The sequence below is a fragment of the Hyalella azteca genome, unplaced genomic scaffold, assembly GCF_000764305.2.
Source record: "Hyalella azteca isolate HAZT.00-mixed unplaced genomic scaffold, Hazt_2.0.2 contig6466, whole genome shotgun sequence".
Taxonomy (NCBI): domain Eukaryota; kingdom Metazoa; phylum Arthropoda; class Malacostraca; order Amphipoda; family Hyalellidae; genus Hyalella; species Hyalella azteca.
Window position 1 is genome coordinate 64,491 of NW_025936627.1, and position 14,439 is coordinate 78,929.

Below are 14,439 nucleotides of genomic sequence, written 5' to 3' on the forward strand. Positions count from 1 at the left end.
GGAGGTTCAGTAGAGAACTCGAAGAAGTCAGACCATGAGATTGGATACGAGTCTCAGAAGAAAAAACAGGTAAATAGTAACAGGTAAAATACATGTTGAACAGCACAATAGACGAAAATTTATCCTGCCTTAATTTTAATGCTAATAATCATACCCTCGTACTAGTTTTTCGTCTGATAGAGACACTGTAAAAGATTTTCATATTTTATCAGAGACGATCATGGTCTGCCTTCTGATGTACGGCAAAGTGTATGCGGTCATCAAATCAGTCCCACAGGGAGAGCTTTTCCTGAGTAAGATTCCCCTCCTGCTGCTGTGCTGCCATACCTCAAATGAACTGTTGTTGGTAGCGGAGGCATACACTTAACTGTGTTCTGAACAATTAAGTGTGTGCCTTAACCCAATACGAGTACCTGTAGTGCTTATGTCACGCTTTTCAGTTCCTATCTGGCCCATTTGCCATAACTTGCAACACTAAATGCTTTATATGTTATCGCGTTATGATTTCATGGTAGAATAAACCGATGGTACTCGTTAAATGAATAAAACCAACGTGCCTTCATACTATACAATAAATAGTCTTGTGATGATCTCGCGGCTCCCGACAGATCTTGAGGAACGTGCGCGTCATGAAACTTTGTGTGGCCGTAATTTGTTGGATTGATGGGAAGACATTGTGCTGCACCGCCCGTGGTTCCTTTGGATGGAACATAATTCGTGGACAAATTTATAATTTGAATAACGAAGAAAAAATTAAGAAAATTACAAGTTTGACACAGCTAGGAAATTGACTTAGCTTTGTTTACTTGCATGATGGGCTTGGTTTTATTGTATTGCATTGTAATTGTATTGTATTTGTATTTTTTTCATCATATTTAACGGCAAAATGAGGGTATGGGTACTGAATTAAAACATTAATTACGCGTAAAATAAACAGATTAATGTTTGATATTATTACAATTACGAAAGACATAGAGACGTGCATAGATGCGTAGATTTAATGTTTGATATTCATGTTTCATCATGTCATCACTCATAATTCCTAAACATATAGCGGAATCAACCGCTTTGGAATTAAATGTTTCCAAACAATTTTCATGCTCAGTAATTTTTCCGCCGTACGCTGATCCGTAATGCTATCCCGTAGACTGGCACCATTAGCTGCGTGCCGTAACCGTAGCGATCACGAAAGTCCTCTGCCTTAATAACGGCCGTATTCCTTACAGTGGCCGTGCCGGATGATATTTGTTGGACCTTCATAATTGTCTAAATGATTGCGACAATTTCATGGACATTCAAGCTAATTAAATTTAATAATAATGATTCAACTGGGATGTTTTCTAAAATATAACTTTTTTAAATGCGTTAATGTGAGAGCTGAGAAATTTTGCTATAAGATGAGAAATTTTGCTATGTTAGATCTCTTCATTAACTTTGCTGCCTTTATCATAATAATTAAACGTTTTGTAATATGAAAACTCATTTATGGAAGCATTAACATTTCTGTGATCCATACTTTAATTAAAAGGAGGCTCACTAAGCACGAGTAGTAGTGGTAGTATACGCATCCTCCTTATTTGATTTTTTAAGTAGNCATTGCTCGCTGTGCGATTACCCATGTTTCTCTGAACTCCAACTAAATCATTGCTTTTTCAACAATCACCCCACGTAGGAGCCTTTCCCGTGCCCGAAAGTTTAAATACTCCCTTACCAATAATTATTATCTCACTCGTACGTTTTCATAGCGATCATTTATCGTGAAAAGTTGAGAACCACGTTACTTCGAGCTCAGTAAAATCATTTACTGCATATAAATGATATTATATATCATTTGTTAGCTTTCATATGTTTGTGAACACCCAACTCGCCTTTAGACCAACACATTTTAGCAGAAAATTGAAGCAAGAACAAGATTCCATGTCTCAAATTAGTCAGTTCCTTTTGCGACTTCTTTTTAGAATTTGGATGAATTACTTTTTAACGACTTTTTAATCCGTCTTGTCCAAGAAAAGATAAGATATTTACTAACGAAATCTTACCAATCTATGTAAAAGGAATAATCTCCTGTTCGCGGATATCGCTATACAGATTCACTCCTAAGTAGGGAAATACGAAAAATTTGATGGTAAATATGTTGAAGATTTGAAATTATTTTTCCCACTGGCACCGTTTATTTACCTATTAGTATTTTTGTGTATCTTTTCTTAATCTAATTGACATTGCTATTAACTCAAATAATACCTATTTTTCCACGTAATACATTCATTTCAGTTTGTATACACGTTCGTTTTCATCCCTTCTCCTTGGCAGAGCATATCCAGTCACGCTCGGTACGTACGCCTTCGATTAGATGAAAGTGTGTCTGATTATAATTATTTAAGTGAAGAAACTACATTTTTATATTGTTCATCATGGAAACATGGATAAAAAATTTTTGACGAAAAATGCTGATTAGGTTTCGGCTTCAATCTTAATTTATTTTTAAAGCTGATATCGATGCTATTATCTTGAAAGTAGTTCTACGGACACAGTTCGTGTGCGTCACAGCGCAGATCTCGAGCATCTGACGTCGTCTTATTTGCTATGTAAGGTTATCACGGTAGCAGGTTAATGTAAATTTTTCTACATTGTCCATCCTTAGTGCGGGTTGCCGACGTCTCTTGCTTAGCAACTGCTACCACCCCTAACACAAAACGTTATAGAAGTGTACTTATAAACTGCTAATGCCCTTAACACAAGACATCAGAGGTGTGCTTATCCACTGCTATAATGCCCTTAACACTAGACGTTCGAGGTGTGCTTATCCACTGCTAATGCCCTTAACGTGAGACGTTAGAGGTGTACTTATACACTGCTAATGCCCTTAACACAAGACGTCAGAGGTGGGCTATACCAATACTGCTGTCCTTAGGCTTGGATCTTGCGAGAGGCGTAAGGACTTCTGAAAGTATTATTTTTGTAGCATTGCTCACATCATCAGTTTATTGATAGGAGGTACATCGCCTTTTGATTATATTCTCCAGTATTATGTGAAGGCTCGGCATAGTTGCTACAGATGAACTATGAACTTTAACTTGAATTTTCTTCAAGGTAATTGGTGATATGGTAGCAGGTTAAGAAATCAGTAAATCCTCATATTCAGTTACAATTCAAAATGAGTGCCTGAAGCCGCAATCATGGATTTTCATGTCAATTCTAATAAGCACATTTTACGAGATATAAAATAGTGCTGGTAATCAGTTTTGATCAACAAGGGCTTTAGGTCATTGCAGCACGATATATTTTCTAATTGAATTCGAATTTTCAGTTTCTGGACTCCATGATAAGTAATCTCCAACCAACGGCACGGGATTGACCTCAGGAACATCTCTATAAATCAACTGAGGATAGTGATGCAAGTCACGCAAGTCTTCGACTGCGAGAGAGTAGTTGGTTCTTGTTCTGGCCTTCTTGAAGTGGCAGATGGCTGATCTGTTCGTTGGCTCCATTGGCACTTGTAAAGCCTCGAAAATTTCACTCTCCTTTCTGACGAAAATAAAGTCTGGCACCTCGGCACACAGCGCGTCGAAATAGTAGTAGCCTTTGCTGACCATGAAACGAATGAAACTCTGGTCTTCGTAGCCGGTCACGTGTTCTACAGCCCAAACATCCACGCTTATTTTCTCAAATGGAAAGTAGAATAATATTTTCTCTTCGACTTGCTCCACATCTAGGACGAAGAAATCGACGTGAGTGATGTTTAATGCCAGAAGTAGTGAAGAAACTGGCACGCACTGCGACGATGAGAGTACAGCGTTGTAAAGCTCGGACTCCGTGGCTAGCTCATATCTCTGCACAGCAAGAACTGGCGTTTAAAGATGCAAAGATAGAGAAATATAGCAGTTCCAGGTAAGCTAACGATAACATGCTATTATAGCTTTTACTTCACGCTGGCGGTTTCTATCCCAATTTTAATATCCTTTATCCTAGTCTGCTATAACAGTGAGCACCCGACTCTAGCGTCGGCCTCTACGCAGCAGTCTATAATATGTAGCAGCAAGGAGCAGGCCACTCGATGGAGCAGCAAGGCTCGAGTGGCCTTGCTGCTCCATCGGGGCCCTAAGGCCCTGATTGAGAACCGAGAGGCTTCGAACAGGCTCGGCTCTTCCCTATGCGTTTCTTCACAAATTAGACTAGACTTTACTCCACTCGTAAATGAGCTGGATTTTTCCATGCTTACCCAGCTATTTATTTATAAACGGTGGACAGGAACAAAAAAATATGTAAACTTTGTATTAAAAGAGTTTTAATGAGAGGAAATTTCAAGAAACTTTGAATATTATTGTTCATCAAGTCTGCGACTTTTATACTTTTTTCGAGATGTAAACGGGCTGTAATTTTTATTCTCCATTGAATGGTATACTCGGCATTCCTTGATCAGCCTCCTTGTTGTAAATATTATTTCTCAAAAAATAGTTATGATCGAGCCTGCTGATACGAGGAGGGAAAATCTTGCATACTAGCTGTTCAAATGGAGGCGTTGTGGAAGGTACGAGGGGAAAGAGATGTAGTAAATTACTCGACTGTCAGTTCACGACGGGCGGCATAGTGACGGCCAACTCAATGAGGGGCGAAGAATAATACGTGGCCAGTGGTCGGCCTAGTCCATTTAGTTATAGCCGACCGTTGGCCATTCTTCGGCCACCTGAAAGCGACCAGTTGCCGCAAGAAAGGGGCTGGCTAGGATATCATATTACAAAGAGTACAAGCTCGAGGGCAGCGACTGGCCGAGCTTCGGACAGATCAAGAATTTTACACGATGGTCGCGAAAACCTCGCTCTCAGACTTCGCTGCATTCTGACTACAAGCCTTAACACCACTCGGAAAGAGCACACCTCAGCCTTGCAGCGAATTTGATGCCCGCCACTAACCCGTCGCTATCTGTCCCGTGAGTCGAATCAACCTCCGGTTGAAGGGCCACTCGTCGAAGGACGATAAATTTTGGAACAGAACTATGCTCTCTGAAACCCAACTCCAGATGCTTTGAGCTAAAAGTGACCGTCTGGTGGTGCACGGCAGGATTATGCAGTTCCACTGGCGAGCTAGGCTGATTGATCGCAGTCTATTGTCCGCTGGATACTGTTCGAGCTGAAGTCAGGGTATGATGTGATGATTAGATGTAACGCTCAGTAGTGGACGATCATTACTTTGTGGGCTATACGCTTCAGAATATGGTGGCGTTAAGCTCTTGCTACGAGGCATGTTTTTCAAGTAAGTACCATTTTAGAATTAAAAAAAGACTTGCAAATATATCGCAATAATTTTATTTATACATGAAAGCCTTTACCTTAATCTATTTTTCTACATAGAAATTTCCTTGAATATTGAGGCACTTGTCATAATGTGGCACCAGTTAGTGAGTACTTTCCTGATAAAATTCTGGCGCCTGACTTGTTAACCACTGCAACAAAAATGTTTTGACTTCATTATCGTCTTGAAGACGCTGAAAGCCCAGATGTTTCTTCAAGTGCAGTATCAAATGGTCGTCGTTGGGCGCCAGATTAGGGCTGTATGCAGGATGATCTAGAGTTTCCTATTGAAATTATTTGATGCGACCTTTGGTCGGATTAGCCACATATGGACGGGAATTGTCATTCAGCAAAACTATACTCTTACTCAACTTGCCACGTCTTTTGTTCTGGATTGCACGACCCAGATATTTCAGTGTATCTGTATCACAATATGACGCTGCATTGATTGTCTGATTACAAGGCAGAAACTCCACTAGCAATACTCCTTTTCTGTCCCAAAAAACTGTGCACATGATTTTCCGGTCAGAAATTGTTTGCTTACCTTCACTTTTTTGGGTGGTGATGACTGTCGCCATTCCATGGATTGTTGTTTCGATTCTGGTGTGACGTAGGCCACCCATGTTTCGTCACCAATAACGATTTGGTCTAATTATGCCCTGCACTCACCGAAAAGAGCCTGCCAGTGCCCTGTATGAGGCTTGGGGTTCCATGACCCTCCACGGCGCGCCAGAGGAGCATCTCCTCAGCGTATGGGGTGACGGAGAGGCAGATGGCGCTCGTCCAAGCCTTCCTTTGTTTTGATCTGTTCTCGGGTCACAGAACGATAATAATAATTAACTACAGACACAAAGCAGTTAATTAGCCAATTATGTCAAGTACGAGCGTCGCGCTTATTTGGGGGCAACATCACCATCAAGAATACATGCTTGGATGACGGAAGCCTGGATCACAAACACTGTTATAACATAAATATGTTGATATACTGAAAAATTACCCTTTAAGCGATACTTTTTCGTGATATATTTGCTGATAAAGCTGAGCTAGCAACGTTTAATATGAAAAATGTTTCACCCTAATTACTTCGGCTGGGCAGGAAAACTGTCGGGGGGTACTTGATGAGGGTATCGCGAGTATATATTGAACGTAGGTTTAACCTGAGGCCATGTATTCTATGACTATGTGAGGGATAAGTAAAGACACACTCTGTCTAGCTTATAGACTTATCTTGACAGACTCACATACATTGCAGAGTCATTAAAGAGGTACAAACACGGCAATAAGAGATTGGACCATATGGTCGGAGTAATTCTATTACTATGAGTGCAACATCGCGTGACGGTCGCGCAAGCTAATGAGCAGCTTATCAAAGTGCCCAGCCCATTTATTATAGACCTGCTTCTTTCGCCCACAAAGCTTTTGTCCTAGTGACACATAAGATGTCGACTCAGCGCCTATCGCAAGCTAAAAGTTAACTAGGTCTGCTAATAAATACATCAGGAATTGTGTGCACAAACTATTCACTGACACCACCCCTCTTCGTAAAAGAACGTCCTCGATCTTAAGATACAAAACCAAGAACTTACGTTGTTCTGAACTCCTGTCCAAATCTCTGAACTCCTGGTCCGAATTGCATCTTATCACAGTATACTGTAATGTAATTCGTAACTCAAATTTATAAAAAAACATAAGCAAACAATTCCTTCTGTTAACATTATGATTTGCAATGGCTTACCGATAATATATCTATTTATCATAATTTTGACAGTTTTAGCTTCGGCTACAACGTCACTCATAGCTTGTATTAACTTCAATTGACGTTAGTTATTTTGATAAATGTTTACTGCACATCTGTTAATTAAATGTACATCTGTACATGTATTGTAGATGGCGCATTTCATCTCTGCTCGTTTAGGTCTGAAGTGTTCCAAATTTTGACTCTGCTCAAACGCTTAATTCATGACGTGAACTTTTATAATATTTAACTTTTAATTAAATTTTAAGAGTTTTAATACGTGAAATTTATAATAGAATAGAAGTGTGGGCACTGAAGAAATAGGCCCATGGCCTGTTGCCGATTCTTGGACTTTTCGCAAATTGATTCCACCAAGGATCCGGCTTTTTGAACACGATCTTTCCATAACTGACGATTGATTGAGATAGTTGCTGGATTTATTAATGCCAGGCTCGTAAGGAACCATAGGCATTTCAAGATTGAACATATGTTCCCGCATAGCTTCATCTAGTCTGTTCTTAATGAATGCGTTCATACTCGTTTAACAGCGATAATAATCTATTACCAACGTTAATTAATATCAGCATCAGTACATTTCCGATTCAGTTCTACGTTGAGGTACTGGTATGAACATCCTGTAAAATTCATATGTAATTCTTAACCATCCCACGACCAGGTGCAGTCATGGTTGAACTTGCAGATACCAACACGTCTGAATTCCAGTGACCTGAGTTTGTTGTCTTTACTATCACACGACCAGACGTAGTCATGGTTGAACTTCCGATACCAAAACGTCTGACTTCCAGTGACCTGAGTTTGTTGCTGAAGTTGTTGAAGTGACCCCTGCTGAAGTTGTTGGGGTCAGGCTCGACGAGCAGCCCCTGCCAGCCCAGCTGAAGCTCCAGGTTGAGCGTGTGCGACATGTACTCTCCGTCCAGCGCCCCCGCCTCCACGAAGAACCCCTTCTTCCCCCTGCCCAGAGTATAATAATACATTAATTTATCATTCGAATCAAGGTTCACGTATTATTAGCAGCAGCACCAAAGCTACGTGATCATTCCTACTTTAATCGAATGCTAATGAGAAGGGGTACACTCTATCGAAGCCTCACCTCCTCATGCAGTAGGTACTGAAGACATACCAGTAGTACAAAAAGGTTTTTTATTTTAGCATATCGGATCATATATTTAACTAAATCACTTAACTCTGCACCTGCCTAACGTTAACAGCTCCGGTAAATTTCACGGTCAATGTTGGCTCTTCATCGCATCACTAGTGTGATGTGTTAACATAACATAGCAAAGTGGTGTCGGCGCTGAAGAATGGGCTTGCTGTGGCCTGTCTCCGATTCTTGTACTTTTCGTGACTTGTTCACAGGAGATCTAAAAGCATACAGGAGATCCAAACGTAGCTTTGTCTAGTCTGTTCTTGGATGCGTTCATGCTAGGAGCGTCAACGATGCAATCAGGGAGGCTATATTTCCACGTGTTGTTAATTCGAGGCAAGAAGAAACGTTGTTCCGCGGAGAAGTTGCAGCGCAGTTTTTTAGTTTATAGCCGTGGCCCCTGGTGTTGGTTCTTGTTTCAAATTCTAGTAATCCTTCTGGGTCCGAGTATTAACAATGAGATACCTGCATACTTCAATTAGGTCACCGGGCAGACAATTGGTACAATTTCAATTTGGTCACGAGTGCTTTTTATTTTATTTAATCCTTTTATCATTTATTTTCTATTTTATCCATGTAGGGCAGGTTGGTCCAGTGGTTACGGTTCAGAGTACCAAGATTAGAGCAGTGCGCTGTGGTTCGGTCCCAGCTTTTTGCTATACAGTTATAGTCAAAATGGCGAGTTGGCAGGGCAGTTAAACGCAGCAAAAAGGAGCGGTGAATTGCGGGTTCGAGACACGCAGCAAGCTAAAAAAATTATGCAATGTTCAAAATGGGTGGCAGATCTAAAGGCATAATCAACGCTGACACCGCTATGTACTATTTTTATTACGTAAGGATACTTGAGTATCTACCACAGAAACTCTGACTATTTGCCTACAATTTTCTGTATATCCTTAAAAACTTGAGTACCCTTCTAGTATGTATACAGTATACACATTAGATAAGTATAATACAAAATATTCATTTTTATGAGCATTGATGCATGACCAATTGACCATGCAGAGAAAAATATTAAAATGAACAGTTCTAAATAAATAATTTTACATGGAGATCAACCCAGTCAAAAGCCCAGTGCGTTCCAACAGTGACAGTGCGAAATAACGAGCGCAACGATACAATAACGAGCATACGCGGTTCATGGCACAATGTACGTCATGTCTTTTAAAGATGCCCTGGAGACGCCTTGCAAGCTTCTGTGATCTGATCATGCAAGTTCTTAAAGATAGGGAGGTTGCATTTACGTGAATATGTCTACCTTCATCGAATCATGCGAGTTCCTACAGATGAGGAGGGTGACATTTACGTGAATATGCCAGATCTCCATGTAATCATGCCAGTTCCTAAAGATGGGGAGGGAGGTATTCAACTTGTCTACCTGTACCTGATCATGCAAGTTCCTAAAAATAGGGAGGTTGCCTTTACCTGAACAACTGTCTGACGATGCTGGCGATGAAGATGGCGGAGAAGTAGACATTTCAACAAGTCTACCTGCACCTGATCATGCAAGTTCCTAAAAATAGGGAGGTTGCCTTTACCTGAACAACTGTTTGACGATGCTGGCGATGAAGATGGCGGAGAGGTAGACATTTCAACAAGTCTACCTGCACCTGACCCTGCAAGTTCCTAAAAATAGGGAGGTTACATCTACCTGAACAACTGTCTGACGATGCTGGCGATGAAGATGGCGGAGAGGTAGACATTTCAACAAGTCTACCTGCACATGACCATGCAAGTTCCTAAAAATAGGGAGGTTGCCTTTACCTGAACAACTGTCTGACGATGCTGGCGATGAAGATGGCGGAGAGGTAGACATTTCGGCGACTGGAGGCGATGGTTAGGTTGTAGGGCAGGCGTGAGGGCGGTAGGAGCAGGTGATGCTTGATGTATTCTATGAGGCGCGGGTCGTCGGCCATGAGGGGGCCACGCATGCGCCATGCTATCTGCCCAATTTGTGCAACATATTACTTACATTATATTATTATGGGTAAAAATTAGTAATGCATACAAAATAACAAAATAAAATGCAAAAAATGGCGAATTCGGATTAAGCAAGACAATGTTAAAGTCACAGCTATATATCCCATGCAATCCGGAAGACATAATTTTCAAGCTGTTGAAGTTATGTTAAAACATGTAAGTATTTACTTGCAATTAGTAAACTTGGGATAAAATTTTACTTGGGATAAAATTTTTAAATCTTAAACATTAAACCAAAATTGTTAAAGCATTCACAAACAGACTTCTTCATTAGACAGAATTTAGTGAGAAAAAATTTACATCCACCGATTGTAATTTTTTGCGGGTGGTTACAAGAGCTCACGCACCTCGTCTTGCGTGTCACTCTGCCCCCCTAGCACCGTGACGGCAGCGTGCGAGGAGAGCTGGCAAAACGAAAATAAGATTACATGAATTGAACAAAGTTTGTAATTGTTCTAAATGATGACAGTATTAAGATTGGTTAAACTATTTTTGTATAACTTGAATGATAAAGTTATTCAACAACAACAAATAATCTTCTTTTAGTAAAAAAAAAACAACAAATGTTGTTGTACATACGAGTCAATAATCAACAAATAGGCTTCTTTTAGTAAAATATACAATTGAGGGACAAATCCATCAATTTCACAACAAATTTATTCGAGTCGCGCAGCACTCGGAACGAACGCTGCGAGTTGAACTTTTAGATCCGCCACACTTTTACAAACGCGACCCAAGACTCAGCTGATAAATGACGTTGAAACAACGTTTAATTGACGTTAATTAATCGTTGAACTTATTAGAGTTCGAACTTATTACGATTATTTATATTATGAACTTAGAGACCGAACTTATTAGAGTTCGGGTATTAGAGTTGTCATCATTAGACATAAAGTTTAATATTGAGACTAATATTTTGAATGTAAGAATGGAAGTGACTCACCGACGTAGAAGACAACATGACAAGAAAGAACGCGAGGGCCGCTGTCGCCATCAGCAACATCCAGTGTCGTCGCATGGCCGCCATGTTGGCTCTATTTCAATGTGCTACGAATAGATAAAGTAACTATACATATTTTTACTAATAAACATATTGAGATATCAAGCGCATTCTATTGTCCTTATTTTTAATATGTGTGAGATTGAACATGAATTGTTTCAATAATAGATACAAGGAATTGATCATGGATCGATATAGTATTTAGTACAGATAAAAAACACATTTTTTGTCCTTCATTAAGTAAAAATCATATAGCCTAATCGCATCGTACATGAAAAAAATCCGTTCAATAATCCTCAAATATATTTTAATTGTGTTGAATTTTCTATCGAAAAGAAAACTGTGAACTAAAATGTGGAAATATAGTTGCTTGGTTTTTAAGTTAGCTAAAAAAGCCCGGTAGAGTAACGAATATATTCACTTTTCACCAAGGCTCAAGTGCAGCCAAGCAAAAATATCAACGTTCACACAGAGCTGTCAGCAGTTCACACATATTTCGCCTGCTATTTCATTGGTATTGCTATATTGTTCCATTAAAACGTCTCAAAACCCCCCATGTAAATGAGAACTATTGCTGAATGCCTTGCCATTGAGTCACCGTAGCTGTCTATACCGCGGTTGATAAGTGTTAGCGTAAGACTTGAGTCAATCAATCATCAATCATTACTCAATCAATCATTACAGGGCAATCATTCTCAATGATTGATGTATTTTTGTTGAAGAAAATATAATAATATATATATTTAAGAAATATAATACTATTTAAGAAGAAAATATAATATTTTCTTGCTGTGAATGCGGGCAGTGAATGCAGCGCATATTGCCGAAAAGAAAGCAATTTTTGATTAGTTTCATCTAATGAGCAGGCGAATGCAAATCAATAATGCACAACATTATATGTCAACTCTGACGTTTTAATTCTACGTGCATGGCAAGTTTTTTTCGATTAGATATACGTTTCACATCACAAAGTCTGCATCACAACAGTTAATATATATCGTCCTTCATGAGGAACTTGGTTCAAAGGATATTATTATAACTTCACTCTTATGTTCGTAATAGGTCCACTTGAAAATAATTGGAACTGCAATCATTCCTTTATTTTTGTCTGAGACTATTTAACTAAATAACTGAAACTGATTAGATTAAGGCAACTGACATGGATTAGACTCTCCCATAATGTGCATGAAAACTAGAGCCTTAATTTCTAACTTATTTGAGGCTGAATCACATCTTCAAACTCATGATGATACTTTCACGCACATCTCATCTAATTTTATCATGATAACTAGAGCCTTACTAGAATAGAATAGAATAGAATAGAATAGAATAGAATAGAATAGAATAGAATAGAATAGAATAGAATAGAATAGAATAGAATAGAATAGAATAGTCCATGTATTAAAGACATAGAAAAATTAATAGATAAAGCAGATCCAAGATTAACATAACCGATACAAATACATGTTGATGTCGAGGCATTTCATGTACTATAGTCAGAGCTGGGCAGCGCTACTTGGAAATGTAGCGGCGCTACCGCTACCGCTACATGCTCTAAATGTAGCGAGCGCTACCGCTACCGCTACACCCACTAGATTGTAACGGGCGCTACCGCTACCGCTACAGTAAAATGTAGCGCGCTACATTAGCCGCTACAATGGCCAAAATTATTGTAAATCTCTAAATATTTATTGTTCTGCTATTGGGATTTACTCATTAACATTTAATGATAATAAAACATTTTTAAAACATATCAATGCAACTTTATTGCAATTAACCTAACCGAACTAGTATGGGTTACCCCAGGGTTAGATACAGTAAAAAAGTTACAGTTATTTTTATGTTTTACCTTCCCTACATGGATGTGAACTTTAATCTACCAATCTAAGAAATTATCCACATATACATACATATAAAAATCAGTCTTTTTAACACGTTTTTCTTAGCTTAGCTTCGCGTTTGTTTGTTTGTTTATTTGTTTGTTTGTTTGTTTGTTGTTAACATTGACAACGAAAATTAGCCCACTTCTGATTGTTCTAGAGATCTGAAATTCGGCATGCAGGCTATTTTCGCCTAACAATTTCAGATACAATCATAAAAACTAGCAATTAGAGACCTAAATTGGTTTAATTGAGTAAAGTATATATATAGTATATTAGTGTAGGCTGGCAGAATTTCTTCTCTTAAACAAGTTTTGTTAAAGACCAGAGAATTAGTTTTATTTATTAGCTTCTTGTTAGTTTTTTCAATAAGTCGTACTAAATTCTTCGTAGGTGTTGGAAGATTGAAAATTAAACTACCGATAGACATTTTTAATATTGAACGACGTTTCGAATGCACAACATTCATTTTCAAGTTAAAGACGCAATGAGTAACGAAATTTGGGTTGACATATGTACGAAATCAAGTAAATTGGATACCATTCAAATAATGCTAAAATTTCGTCAATGTGATACTACCTACAGGAAGATTTTACAAGCGCAAAAAACTACTCGGAAAATAATCTCAAAGTTCTGACGAAGCCGGTGGTTTGAAGGTTGATAGCTGGAGTCCTCTGCTTAATGATGAGGGCCTCAGCTATAGCCAGTCGTATAGGATCGGGGCACCGCATAACGATACTGGTGCATTCTTCCAATATCGGGCGAGTGATGGTCTCGTTGTGGGCCTCCTTCAAGTGATTCCTTGGTCCTCCGGACTGAAGGTGGCAGCAGGTGAGACGTCGGCTTAGAGTCGTGGTTGTGAGCCCGATGTAGTCCATATTTGGAAGAAGTCTACAACCTTCTTTATTGCAAGAAAATTTTACTATATATATAGTATATATATATAGTATGACGTGCGGGCGCTCACGTTATAGACGAGCAGGCGCTGACGCTGCGTATCATCGATACGTGCGTCAAGTCATACTTAATCAAGTCTTAATCGATTTTCTTGTGGACTAAAAAGTAGAAAATAAAATACTTAAAAAACTTTTTAAAAAACCACGTTTTTCTTGTGGACTAAAAAGTAGAAAATAAATTATGGTTCGCCCCAAAAAAACGTGGGTCGGGCTGTACGTTCACCATCAAATTTCCAAAATTTAAGTGTTGTGTGCTTTTCGCTTTAATCATAAATCTGCCCGACACACGTTTTTTGGGGGCTGTCTCTTATACACATCTAGATGTGTATAAGAGACAGGTTATATAGCTGCTGCTGTTATATAGCTGCTGTTGTTATATAGCTGCTGCTGTTATATAGCTGCTGCTGTTATATAGCTGCTGCTGTTATATAGCTG

The 14,439-nt window shown here is 39.1% G+C and overlaps 1 protein-coding gene across 1 annotated transcript; it reads right to left on the reverse strand.

Annotated features, from left to right (window-relative positions):
* Nucleotides 1-3,263: 3,263 nt before the first annotated feature.
* LOC108680959 lies at nt 3,264-11,324 on the reverse strand. Its single transcript, XM_047880849.1, has 8 exons — nt 11,112-11,324; nt 10,516-10,572; nt 10,005-10,131; nt 9,840-9,891; nt 9,614-9,664; nt 7,834-7,995; nt 5,958-6,093; nt 3,264-3,830 (listed from the first exon to the last, which is right to left on the reverse strand). The coding sequence occupies exons 1-8, from the start codon at nt 11,193-11,195 to the stop codon at nt 3,264-3,266; spliced, it is 1,236 nt and encodes a 411-aa protein (XP_047736805.1). The 5' UTR covers nt 11,196-11,324.
* Between the last annotated feature and the right edge of the window lie 3,115 nt (nt 11,325-14,439).